Source organism: Leucoraja erinacea, chromosome 48 (assembly GCF_028641065.1).
Source record: "Leucoraja erinacea ecotype New England chromosome 48, Leri_hhj_1, whole genome shotgun sequence".
NCBI lineage: Eukaryota > Metazoa > Chordata > Chondrichthyes > Rajiformes > Rajidae > Leucoraja > Leucoraja erinaceus.
In genome coordinates, this window is record NC_073424.1 from 470,939 (window position 1) to 483,752 (window position 12,814).

The following is a 12,814-nucleotide window of genomic DNA, read 5'->3' on the forward strand; positions in this document are numbered from 1 at the left end:
ATTGGCTATATTTAAGAGGGAGTTAGATGTGGCCCATGTGGCTAAGGGGATCAGGGGGTATGGAGAGAAGGCAGGTACGGGATACTGAGTTGGATGATCAGCCATGATTATATTGAATGGCGGTGCAGGCTCGAAGGGCCGAATGGCCTACTCCTGCACCTAATTTCTATGTTTCTATGTACCCCGTTCCTGCCTTCTCCCCATATCCCCTGACTCCGCTAGCTCCGAAGGGCCTCTTTCCGTGCTGTATCTCTAAACTAAACACAATAACAAACCCCTTCTTTACACGGAGGGAGGTGTGGGCTGGAACTCGCTACCAGAGGCGGAGGTGGGGGCAGATGCAACAGTGGTCCTTTAAGAGGCTTTTAGATAGGCACATGGAAGTGTAGGGAATGGAGGGATATGGCGTCTAGTTCGGCACAGACATAGAAGGGCCGAATGGCCCGTTGCCGTGCTGTACCATACTGTTGTATGAAACCCACGGTCAAATTCCACACTAATCAATTAAAAAATATATATAAATCACTCACTCAACAATTTACATTTTCTCAAAAATTGCTTTCTTAACTACAATTTTGGTCATCGCAACAATCTAGGGGCAGTACAGTAAGGCAGCAGTAGAGTTGCTGCCTCAGGCTAATGGGCATGTTATTAATGGAAATTGTCCCTCGCATGTGTAGGATGATGTTAGTGCACAAGATCACTGGTCGGTGCGGACTCGATGGGCCAAAAGTCATGTTTTTCCCCGTGGTACAATGGTGTTAGGTTTGGTAAGGGGGAGGTGCAGCGTGACCTGAGTGTCCTTGTACACCGGTCTCTGAAAGTTGGCGTGCAGGTACAACAGGCAGTGAAGAAAAGCGAATGGAATGTTGGCCTTCATAACAAGAGGATTTCAGTGTAGGAGTAGAGAGGTTCTTCCGCAGTTGTATAGGGCCTGGTGAGACCACATCTGGAGTATTGCGTACAGTTTTGGTCTCCTAATTTGAGGAAGGACATCCTCGTGATTGAGGCAGTGCAGCGTAGGTTCACCAGATTGATCCCTGGGATGGCGGGACTGTCACATGAGGAAAGATTGAAAAGACTAGGCTTGTATCTTATAGAGACATATAAAATTATAAAAGGACTGGTCAAGCTAGCTGGCCTTCATGGTCAGGCCAAGAAAACCCTGCGCTTACAACTACCGGGACTTGAAAATGGCACCAAACTGGCGACTCTGTATACTGTCTCAGTGTACTGCTGCTGTACATTTGTACTGTATCTGAGAGGCTGATCTAAGGCAAGGAAAGAGCGTTCACATTGCGGCCCTGTTTCTACCAATCTTCCCACCACCGTGCAAGACAGACACCCAATGTGTGCAGACGCCAAGAAATGTGTTCAGCTCTGGCTGAACGACTTCTAATCTTGTGTGTGGACCCGATAAGAAGAAGCTCTAAGATGCATCTTAGTGCTTATGCGCAGTGATACCTGCACGGAACTGTACACAAAAATGAATGCCACTGTACATGTGGGAAGGAGAGTACCATTGAACCATTGCAAGCAGAGTTCAGGACAAAGCTGAGCACAACTATTGCAGATAAAACAATAATGCAGGTAGTAGCAAGCAGCTATGGGGAGAGGGTCAAGGTTTACAGCAGATAAGCAGGGCAAAATGTTTTTAAAAATACAGAGGGTGGTTGGTGACTGGAATTGAGTGTTGGAGGTGGTAGTTGAGGCAGGTATAACAATGGAGTCTGAAGAAGGGTTTCAGCCCGAAACGTGGCCTATTTCCTTCGCTCCATAGATGCTGCTGCACCCGCTGAGTTTCTCCAGCATTTTTGTGTACCTTCGATTTTCCAGCATCTGCAGTTCCTTCTTAAACAAAGAGTTTAAGAGGTTTTTAGATTTGCATGGAATGGAGAGATATGGATCATGTATCAGTTTAACTTGGCATCATGCACAGCGCAGACGTTATGGGCTGCAGGCAGACACAAAAAGCTGGAGTAACTCAGCGGATCAGGCAGCAAAATCGTCACCTATCCATGTTCTGCAGAGATGCTGCCTGACCCGCTGAGTTACTCCAGCATCTTGCGTTTATCATTGGCATAATCCAGCATCTGCAGTTCCTTTGTTGTACAGTCAGAGAGCTTCCCCAGTATTTACCACTTCACCAAAGTCAATAGAAGAGGGCGGCACGGTGGCGCAGCGGTAGAATTGCTGCCTTGCAGCGCCAGAGACCCGGGTTCGATCCTGACTACGGGCGCTGTCTGTCTGGGGTTTGTACGTTCCTCCCCGTGACCAGCGTGGGGTTTCTCCGGTAACATCCCACAACGTACAGGTTTGTAGGGTTCATTGGTTTTGATAAAGATTGTAAATTGTCCCTAGTGTGTGTAGGATAGTGCTAGTGTGCGGGGATCGATGGTCAACACAGACTCGGTGGGCCGAAGGGCCTGTTTCCGCGCTGTATCTCTAAACTAAAAAAAATCACATGGCTGTCGGCAATCCTTCTTCACAGTCAGTAATCCTGCAACGTCGCCAGGGCAACGGGCCTTCATGGTCAGGCCAAGAAATCCCTGCACTTACAACAACTGGGACTTGAAAATGGCGCCAAACTGGCGACTCTGTATACTGCCTCAGTGCAGTAAGGCTGTACACTGTACTGTATCTGAGATGCTGATCTAAGATGTATCTAAATGTTTATGTATGGTGATACTTGTACTAAACCGTATACAGAAAAGAATTTCACTGTACCTCGGTCACAGTTTAAGGATAAAGAGGAAATCCTTTAAAACCGAGATGAGAAGAACATTTTTCACACAGAGAGTGGTGAATCTCTGGAACTCTCTGCCACAGAGGGTAGTTGAGGCCAGTTCATTGGCTATATTTAAGAGGGAGTTAGATATGGCCCTTGTGGCTAAGGGGATCAGGGGGTATGGAGAGAAGGCAGGTACGGGATACTGAGTTGGATGATCAGCCATGATCATATTGAATAGCGGTGCAGGCTCGAAGGGCCGAATGGCCTACTCCTGCACCTAATTTCTATGTTTCTATGTACATGTAACAAATAAGGTTCCATTGAACCATGTAAAATTGTCCCTAGTGTGTGTAGGATAGTGCTAGTGTGCGGGGATCGCTGGTCGGCACGGACTCGCTGGGCAAAAGGGCCTGGTTCCGCTCTGTATCTCTAAACTAAACTAAACGTTCAGGCAGATGGAGGTAGTTTGTTTTAGCATCATAGTTGAGCCAGACACTAAAACTTGTTACACTACATTTTACACTCTGTTCCTTCCTCTTTCGCTCTGCGTGTGTACCTCTGCGTGCTTTGATCGTAATCATATATGGTATGATTTTGTTTAGTTTAGAAATACAGCGCGGAAGCAGGCCCTTCGGCCCTCCGACCCCACGCCGACCAGCGTCCCCCGCACACTAACAACATCCACACACCAGGGACAATTTACATTTACACCAAGCCGATTAACCTACAAACCTGTACGTCTTTGGAGTGTGGGAAGAAACCGGAGCACCCGGAGAAAACCCACGCAGTTCACGGGGGGAAACGTACAAACTCTGTACGCAATCGGGATGGAACCCGGGTCTCTGGCGCTGTAAGGCAGCAACTCTACCACTGCCTTACCATGCTGCCCACTCGTCTTAATCTTACACAGAATTATTTGCCTGGGTAATATGCAAAACATGACTTTTCACTGCATTTCGATACATCCGACAATAATAAATCTATTCAGACTTCATGGGCCGAAGTGTCGGTTCCTGTCCTGTACAGATCTATGTTTAAACTGTTGCACACCAAAGGTCTTTTAAATCCTTGCAAAATTAAACCTCCCCATAACTAAAAAAAAACATAAAGTACTGGTGTAGCAGCGGGTCAGGCAGCATCCCCAGAGAAAAGGAATAGGTGACGTTTTGGGCCGAGACCCTTCCTTCGATCTCTCGACCCGACCCAAAACTTCACCTATTCCCCTTCTCCCGAGAAGCGGTCTGACCCGCTGGGTTACTCCAGCTTCTTTTGTCTATCTTTGGTTTAAATCAGCATCTGCAGTTCCTTCCTACACATTTTGTCCGGGGAACGTAGACTGGTTCTCACAGAATGTTTCGGATCGGGACCGTTCTCCAGTCAGAAGAAGGGTCCCGACAAGAAACGCCCCCTTATCCATGTTCTCCAGAGATGCTGCCTGACCCACTGAGTTACTCCAGCACTCTGTGTCTTTTTTTGTATGGCAGCGTCTGCAGTTCCTTATCTCTACTGATTCCTGGGATGTCAGGACTTTCATATGAAGAAAGACTGGATAGACTCGGCTTGTACTCGCTAGAATTTAGAAGATTGAGGGGGGGGATCTTATAGAAACTTACAAAATTCTTAAGGGGTTGGACAGACTAGATACAGGAAGATTGTTCCCGGTGTTGGGGAAGTCCAGAACAAGGGGTCACAGTTTAAGGATAAGGGGGAAATCTTTTAGGACTGAGATGAGGAAAATATTTTTCACACAGAGAGTGGTGAATCTGTGGAATTCTCTGCCACAGAAGGTAGTTGAGGCCAGTTCATTGGCTATATTTAAGAGGGAGTTTGATGTGGCCCTTGTGGCTAAGGGGATCAGGGGGTATGGTGAGAAGGCAGGTACAGGATACCAAGTTGGATGATCAGCCATGATCATATTGAATGGCGGTGCTGGCTCGAAGGGCCGAATGGCCTACTCCTGCACTTATTTTCTATGTTTCTATGTTTCGACATAGCAAACCTGCTCCTGAGCCAGGAACAAGTACTACCATTGTTTTCAAATCCATGATCCAATTTATAAGTAGATTAAGGAATATTCATGGATCAAGAATTAAAATTGTTTAAACTGCAGGCTGTCGATTTCAGTTCTGCAAACTATCTCGGCTGCAGTTCATTTCCAATTTGCATTCTCCATATGAGAAAATGCAAAAAACTTTAGAGATACAGTGCGGAAACAGGCCCTTCTGACCTGTGATCACTCCGTACACTAGCACTATCCTACACACACACACTGTGGACAATTTGCAGTTTTCACTGGAGCCAATTGACCTGCAAACCCCATACGTCCTTGGAGTGTTGGAGGAAACGGCAGCACACACACACACACACACAGAAAACCCACGCAGGTCACAGGGAGAACGTACAAACTCCGCACAGACAGCGCCCGTAGTCACGATGGAACCCGGGTCTCTGGCGCTGTGAGGCAGCAACTCTACCGCTGCGCCACCGTGCCACTCTTGTTGAAGTAAAGGCTAGCGGTTCCTGTGACAATGCTGGAGAAATCTGCGATGAAAATAAATTTCTGTTGAACCTTTTACAGGAAGGATATGAAGGCTTTGGGGAAGATGCAGCAGAGGTTTAGCAGAATGATAGTAATCTGGAACTATAGATGCTGGTTTACAAAATAAAACACACACAAAAGTGCCAGAGTAACTTGGTAGCATCTCTGGGGAACATGGATAGGCGACGTTTTGGGACGGGACCCTTCTTCAGACTGATTGTGAGGTTGGGGGGGGGAAGAAGCGAGGTGGGGCAGGACAAAGTCTGGCGGGTAGACTTATCAATACCTCCCCATACAGGTATTGATCGACAGATGGTTAGACAGAGGCAGGAGGAAAAGACAGAAGGTGCGAGACAAAAGGATTGAAGGATTGCAGATTGTGAAGCTAGAGGAAGGAATGTAGGTAGAAAATGGTGGTGGGTGCCTGGAACACGTTGCCAGTGGAGGTGGTAGGGAGATCACTGAAGCTTGGTGCAGGCAATGCCACCGTTCTGTGGGGGAGGGCCACGGTCTTGCGTCCATCCACTGCTGGACATGGGGGTGGGAAGAGCCCGATGGGGCCACCGCTCAAACAAGGGAAGGGATATCACCCCAAGGGGGCCACATGAGTGGCAAAGATCAGAAGAAAGGTCCCAACCCCAAACATCACCCATCCTTTATCTCCAGAGGTGGCGCAGCGGTAGAGTTGCTGCCTCACAGCGCCAGAGACCCGGGTTCGATCCTGACTACGGGCGCTGTCTGTGCGGAGTTTGTACGTTCCCCCGTGACCTGCGTGGGTTTTCTCCGGGTGCTTCAGCTTCCTCCCGCACTCCAAAGACGTACAGGTTTGTAGGTTTTATTGGCTTCGGTAAAATTGTAAATTGACCCGAGCGTGTGGAGGATAATGTGCGGGGATCGCTGGTCGGCAGGGTCGCGGTGGGCCAAATGGCCTGTTTCCGTGCTGCATCTCTAAACCAAACTAAACAAAAGATGCCAGGCACAAAATGCTGCAGTAACTCAGCGGGACAGGCAGCATCTCTGGGGAGAAGGAATGGGTGACGTTTCGTGGCGAGACCTTTCTTCAGACTGGTTCTGTTCTATGTAAAAGGACACACTCATACAAACATCACACACATTCTACGCACATACACACATAGACACACACATTCACACGCTACAAACATACATATAGACACACATACACGCAACTCATATACAGACATGCATGCCTGCATGCATGGACACAAACACACACACATATCCAGACACATACAGAAACACACACACACACACAGATACAGACTAACGCACACAGATGCACACACACAAACACACACACAGACACCAACACACAGATACAGACGCACACAGACTGACACACAAACACATACAGATTCAGACACACACACACAGATACACACAAACACATACACACACACACACAGATGCAGACACAAACATAGACACACGCACACACATACAGACACACACAGTGCGAATAAATGAACCATATGAACCTTGTGAATACATAGACACACACATACAGACACACACATACAGACACACACATAGACACACACATACAGACACACACATACAGACACACACACACACATATGTGAATAAATTAACCATATGAACTTTGTGAACACATATACACACAGATACAGACTCACACAGATACACGCACAGATACAGACACATACACACAGATACAGATGCACACATGCATACAGACACACATATACAAACACACACATACATACATACAGACACACAGATATACACACACCACACACAGTAAAACAAAGAGGTCGAGTAGCAGCAGCAGCGTGCAGCAGCGCTCTCTCTGCAGAGACCGCGTCCACAACCGGATCAGTACACAATCAAAACGGATTCTTAAATCAGGAAATAAACACTCCAGTGTAACTCTGCCGGAGTCGGACCTTACCTTGCCGAACTTGGGCTGCAAGATATGCAACTGCCCCTCCTTAATAGCCTTGTCCATGTTGCAATCTCCCTTCTCCCGTGCGCCGTCTCCCTCGGTTAAAGTTCTGGCTGAAAGTTTCGCCGCTGGAAACTTCCCCGTGCAATGGTTACATCCGCATGGTCGAAGTCCTCTCCTCTCCTCGCCACTTCTCCGTGGTCTCCCGACTGCTCCTTGCAACCAACACCGATCAGCAGATACCCCTCTAGTTCCTGCCCCGTTTGCAGAGGTTTGGAGGGCGGGGAGGTACAGAGATGGTGACAGAGTGTCCCCTCCCTGTTTCACAACAGCAAACCACGCCTTTCCAGCCAAGAGTCTAGGAAGGAACTGCAAATGCTCATGGTCATAGGACTCAGCAGCAGAATTAGTCCATTCGGCCCATCAAGTCTACTCCACCATTCAATCATGGCTGATCTATCTCAACCCCATTCTCCTGCCTTTTCGTGATTGTCATTGCTTTCCGCATATCTTTCAGTTATTTGTCCTGGATCCCTCATTTCTATATCTGAATCCCTCATTTCCCTTTCCCCTGACTCCTTCAAGTCAAGTCAAGTCAAGTTTATTTGTCACATGCACATACGAGATGTGCAGTGAAATGAAAGTGGCAATGCTCGCGGACTATTGTGCAAAAGACAAACAACAAAACACCCAAACAAACTATAAACACAATCATAACACACATATTCTTTTACATAATAAATAATGGAAGGCAAAACGTTCTGTAGAGTTAGTCCCTGGTGAGATAGGCGTTTACAGTCCGAATTGCCTCTGGGAAGAAACTCCTTCTCAACCTCTCCGTTCTCACAGCATGGCAACGGAGGCGTTTGCCTGACCATAGCAGCTGGAACAGTCCGTTGCAGGGGTGGAAGGGGTCTCCCATGATTTTATTTGCTCTGGAGTTGCACCTCCTGTTGTATAGTTCCTGCAGGGGGGTGAGTGAAGTTCCTATAGTGCGTTCGGCCGAACGCACTACTCTCTGCAGAGCCTTCTTGTCCTTGGCAGAGCAATTCCCAAACCAGATGGTAATGTTCCCGGACAAGATGCTTTCCACCGCCGCTGCATTGAAGCACTGGAGGATCCTCGGAGACACTCTGAATTTCCTCAATTGCCTGAGGTGGTAAAGGCGCTGCCTTGCCTTACTCACGAGTGCTGAGGCGTGTGATGCCCATGTCATATCCTCGGAGATGTGAACTCCCAGATATTTAAAACAGTTCACCCTATCCACAGGATCCCCATTTATCCTCAATGGAGTGCACAAGAAAGGCAAGACAGACGCCAATGAATGCAGATGCCGAGAGATATGTTCATCTCTGGCCGAGCAACTTCTAATCTTCTGTGTGGACTCGACAATAAGAAGCCTGAAGAAGGGTCTCGACCCCGAAACGTCGTTGAGTATAGGAGCAGGGAGGTACTACTGCAGTTGTACAGGGTCTTGGTGAGACCACACCTGGAGTATTGCGTACAGTTTTGGTCTCCAATTCTGAGGAAAGACATTCTTGCCATAGAGGGAGTGCAGAGAAGGTTCACCAGACTGATTCCTGGGATGTCAGGACCTGCATCCAGGTCGTTAAACAGCTTGGACTTCTGCGTCGACCCCGTTTCATCCACAGATGCTCTCGGCGCAGGCTTGTTTGCTTCAACCACGGACATTCCATTCCATCCATCTGCTCACTACCACGCTCTGCCCCCCCCCCCCCCAACCGCGTCACCCCCCATCCCAGCTGACCGCACGCACTGTCAACCGGGACAACCTCAGATCTCTCCAGCCTGCCCCCATCCCTCCACCCTCTCATAATGCCAACTTTGCCCTCCTCAACACCAGGTCGCTCAATAACAAAGCCCTTGCCCTCCATGAACTAATCCTTGACAACACTCAGGACTTCCTTCTGCTCACTGAGACCTGGCAACAACCCAATGTCTTCTTCTCCCTCAATCAAACATCCCCACCTGGATTTCATTACATTTCCAAGACCCGCCCCTCCCGCCATGGAGGTGACCTCGCTGTTATTTTCAACCAGAATTTTCGGATCACTGGACTCACCTTCCCCCCCCAGTAGCATCATTTGAATTCCTCGCCTTCAAAACCCTTTCTGGCCCTGGCCCAGTCTCTGGCCCAGTCCACTGTCCCACCCTGTCTGAAGTCCTCCACCATAGTCCCCTTGCCCAAAAAAACCAACATCTCCAGCCTCAACGACTACCGGCCAGTCGCACTCACACCAGTGGTGATGAAGTGTTTTGAAAAACTGGTCCGGGGTCACATCACATCACTTCTGCCCCGAAGCTTTGACCCCCACCAGTTTGCGTACAGAGCAAATAGATCTACAGAGGACGCTGTAGCCACAGCTCTCCATGCTGCACTGTCTCACCTGGAGCAGCGGGGGAGCTACGTGCGGATGCTCTTTGTGGACTACAGCTCTGCTTTTAATACCATCCTTCCCCACAAACTGGTGGACAAACTGGGGGACTTGGGACTTCCACACTCCACCTGTACGTGGATCAATAGCTTCCTGTTGGGTCGCAGCCAGAGAGTCAGAGTGGGCCATCATACATCCACGGCCCTCAGCCTCAGTACCGGCTCTCCACAGGGCTGCGTACTGAGCCCCCTGCTCTACACCATCTACACACATGACTGCACCCCCGCCCACCACAGCAACACCATTGTCAAATTTGCGGATGACACTACAGTGGTGGGACTCATCTCCGGGGGGGACGAGTACGCCTACCGGGATGAGGTGGAGCAGCTGACAGTGTGGTGCGAAGAAAATAACCTGCTCCTCAACACCTTAAAGACGAAGGAGGTAATAATAGACTTCAGGAAAAACAAAACGGACATGGTACCACTGACCATCAGAGGGGACTGTGTAGAGAGGGTGGCGGATTTCCGCTTCCTGGGAATCCATATTGAGGAGGACCTGACGTGGAGCGTGAACACCACTGCGCTGCTGAAAAAGGTCCAGCAGAGACTGCACTTCCTGCGGGTGCTCAGGAAGAATAACATCACTCAGAGACTGCTGCTGTCCTTTTATCGGTGCTCCATTGAGAGCATACTAACTTACTGTGTATGCGTGTGGTACACCAGCTGCACAGCGGCTCAGAGGAAAGCGCTCCAGAGGGCCATTGACAACGCCCAGAGGATTGTCGGCTGCCCTCTCCTTACCTTGGAGGACTTACACAGTTCCCGCTGCACCAAAAAATCCCAGAATATCATAAAGGACATTTCCCACCCCGGACACTCCCTGTTTGAACTGTTGCCGTCAGGCAGACGGTACAGATCCACAAGGACAAGGACAAATAGACTAAAAAACAGTTTTTACCCCACTGCTATAAAAGCACTAAATGTAGCCGCCAAGGAACGCAGGGGCGATACAGACTAAGGGACTGTGGTAACGGTGAAATCGACAGAAGGATGGAGGGTTGGGTGTGTATGCGTGCTTTGTCTGTGATATTTATTTATTTGCTTATCTTTATTATTTTACCGTGGATGTTTCGTTAGCTTTAGAAATGTTTGAATGCTGCACTGACTGGCTGACATTTTAAATTTCGTTGTACATGGCCCATGTTACAATGACAATAAAGAAACTATTCTATTCTTTCCTCCATGACAGTCATCCTCATTTACCGGCCACCTAAACCAAACCCCTCCTTCCTATCTGACTTCACTGAACTCCTCACAATTGCCTCATCCCTCTCCCCACGTCTGCTGCTACTTGGTGACTTCAATATTCACATGGACTCCCCCACCTGCAAGCTCGCATCTGAATTCGCCTTTTTACTTGACAACTTCTCTCTCACCCAGCACGTCACCTTTCCCACCCATGACAAAGGTCCCATCCTTGACCTGGTCTGCTCCACAAATCAACCGGTACTCGACCTCCATCCATGCCTCTTCCCCCTCTCTGATCATAAGCTCTCCGATCATAAGCTTATACGGTTCACCATCCCTTCTCCGACACCTCGCCCCCGCTTCCTCCGAGAAATCACCTTCCGTAATCTAAAATCCATCGATCCCCACCATCTCTCTGACCTTCTCTCCACCACTCTCCCCCCTGGACACAACTCCATACGGCTCCGGCGATCGAAGTGGGACCGGCCCCGCGAGGCCGTACGGCTCAAGCGACCACGTTAGGTTGTGCTCGCCGCATGGAGTCGCATGCTGGTGGGACTGGCCCTTTACTCCAGCATTTTGTGTGTATCTTCGGTGTAAAGCAGCATCTGCAGTTCATTTATACACAAATATTGAGAGGCAGAGTGAAACTCTGGCTGCTGGAGTAACTCAGTGGGTCAGGCAGCATCTCTGGAGAATAAAGGATGGGCGACATTTCTAGACTGATGAGTTCCGACCCAAAACGTCACCCATCCCTTCTATCCAGAGATGCTGCCTGACCCGTTGAGTTACTCCAGCACTCTGTGCCTATCAAGAGTCTTTAGTATTTGTTAGTTTAGTTTAGAGATACAGCATGGAAACAGGCCCTTCGACCCACCAAGTCCATGCCGACCAGCGACCCCCGCACAGTTACACCAGGGACAATTTACATTTACACCAAGCCAATTAACCTACAAACCTGCACGTCTTTGGAGTGTGGGAGGAAACCGGAGATCCCGGAGAAAACCCACACAGGTCACGGGGAGAACATACAAACTCCGTACAGACGGCACCCGTGGTCAGGATGGAACCCGAGTCTCTGGTGCTGTGAGGCAGCAACTCTACCGCTGTGCCACTAGTCAGAAGTGTTTAATTGTCATATGTACTCATGAGTTAACAGTGAAATTCTACTCGTAGCAACAAAATAGGCCTGTGATAATACAGATGATATGTAAACAAAAATGCAATAAAATCTACCCCAGTAGATCATAACATCATGATGATTAATGCTAGAATGAGTCCTTTTGGCCCATCAAGTCTACTCTGCCATTCAGTCATGGCTGATCTATCCCTCCCTCCTAACCCCATTCTCCCCACAGCCCCTGAAACAATAGACAATAGGTGCAGGAGTAGGCCATTCGGCCCTTCGAGCCAGCATCGCCATTCAATGTGATCATGGCTGATCATCCCCAATCAGTACCCCGTTCCTGCCTTTTCCCCATATCCCCTGACTCCGCTGTTTTTAAGAGCCCTATCTAGCTCTCTCTTGAAAGCATCCAGGGAACCCGCCTCCACCGCCCTCTGAGGCAGAGAATTCCACAGACTCACAACTCTATGTGTGAAAAAGGTTTTTCCTCGTCTCCGTTCTAAATGGCTTACCCCTTATTCTTAAACTGTGTGGCCCCTGGTTCTGGACCTCCCCAACATCGGGAACATGCTTCCTGCCTCTAGCGTGTCCAAACCTTTAATAATCTTATATGTTTCAATAAGATCCCCTCTCACCCTTCTAAACTCCAGAGTGTACAAGCCCAGCTTGTGAGCCCTATATGGGTAAGCCTACCCATACTAATATTAAAAAAAGTCATAGGCCAGTACAGAAAAAAAACACAAAGTGCTGGAGTAACTGTGAGAGAAGAAGCAACAGTAGGGAAAGAGAGTGGGGAGACTCCCTGCTGGATGTGTTCCTCTGTTGCAGGGTTGAGGAAGCTTGAACCT

At 48.8% G+C, this 12,814-nt stretch overlaps 1 protein-coding gene across 1 annotated transcript in view; it reads right to left on the bottom strand.

Annotated features, from left to right (window-relative positions):
* dok1b (docking protein 1b) overlaps positions 1 to 7,464 on the bottom strand; it is a 79,553-nt gene extending 72,089 nt beyond the window's left edge. Inside the window, exon 1 of the mRNA XM_055664856.1 lies at positions 7,201 to 7,464. Within this exon, the coding sequence (XP_055520831.1) occupies positions 7,201 to 7,257 (57 nt within the window). The 5' untranslated portion in view covers positions 7,258 to 7,464. The remainder of the gene's footprint in view (positions 1 to 7,200) is intronic.
* Between the last annotated feature and the right edge of the window lie 5,350 nt (positions 7,465 to 12,814).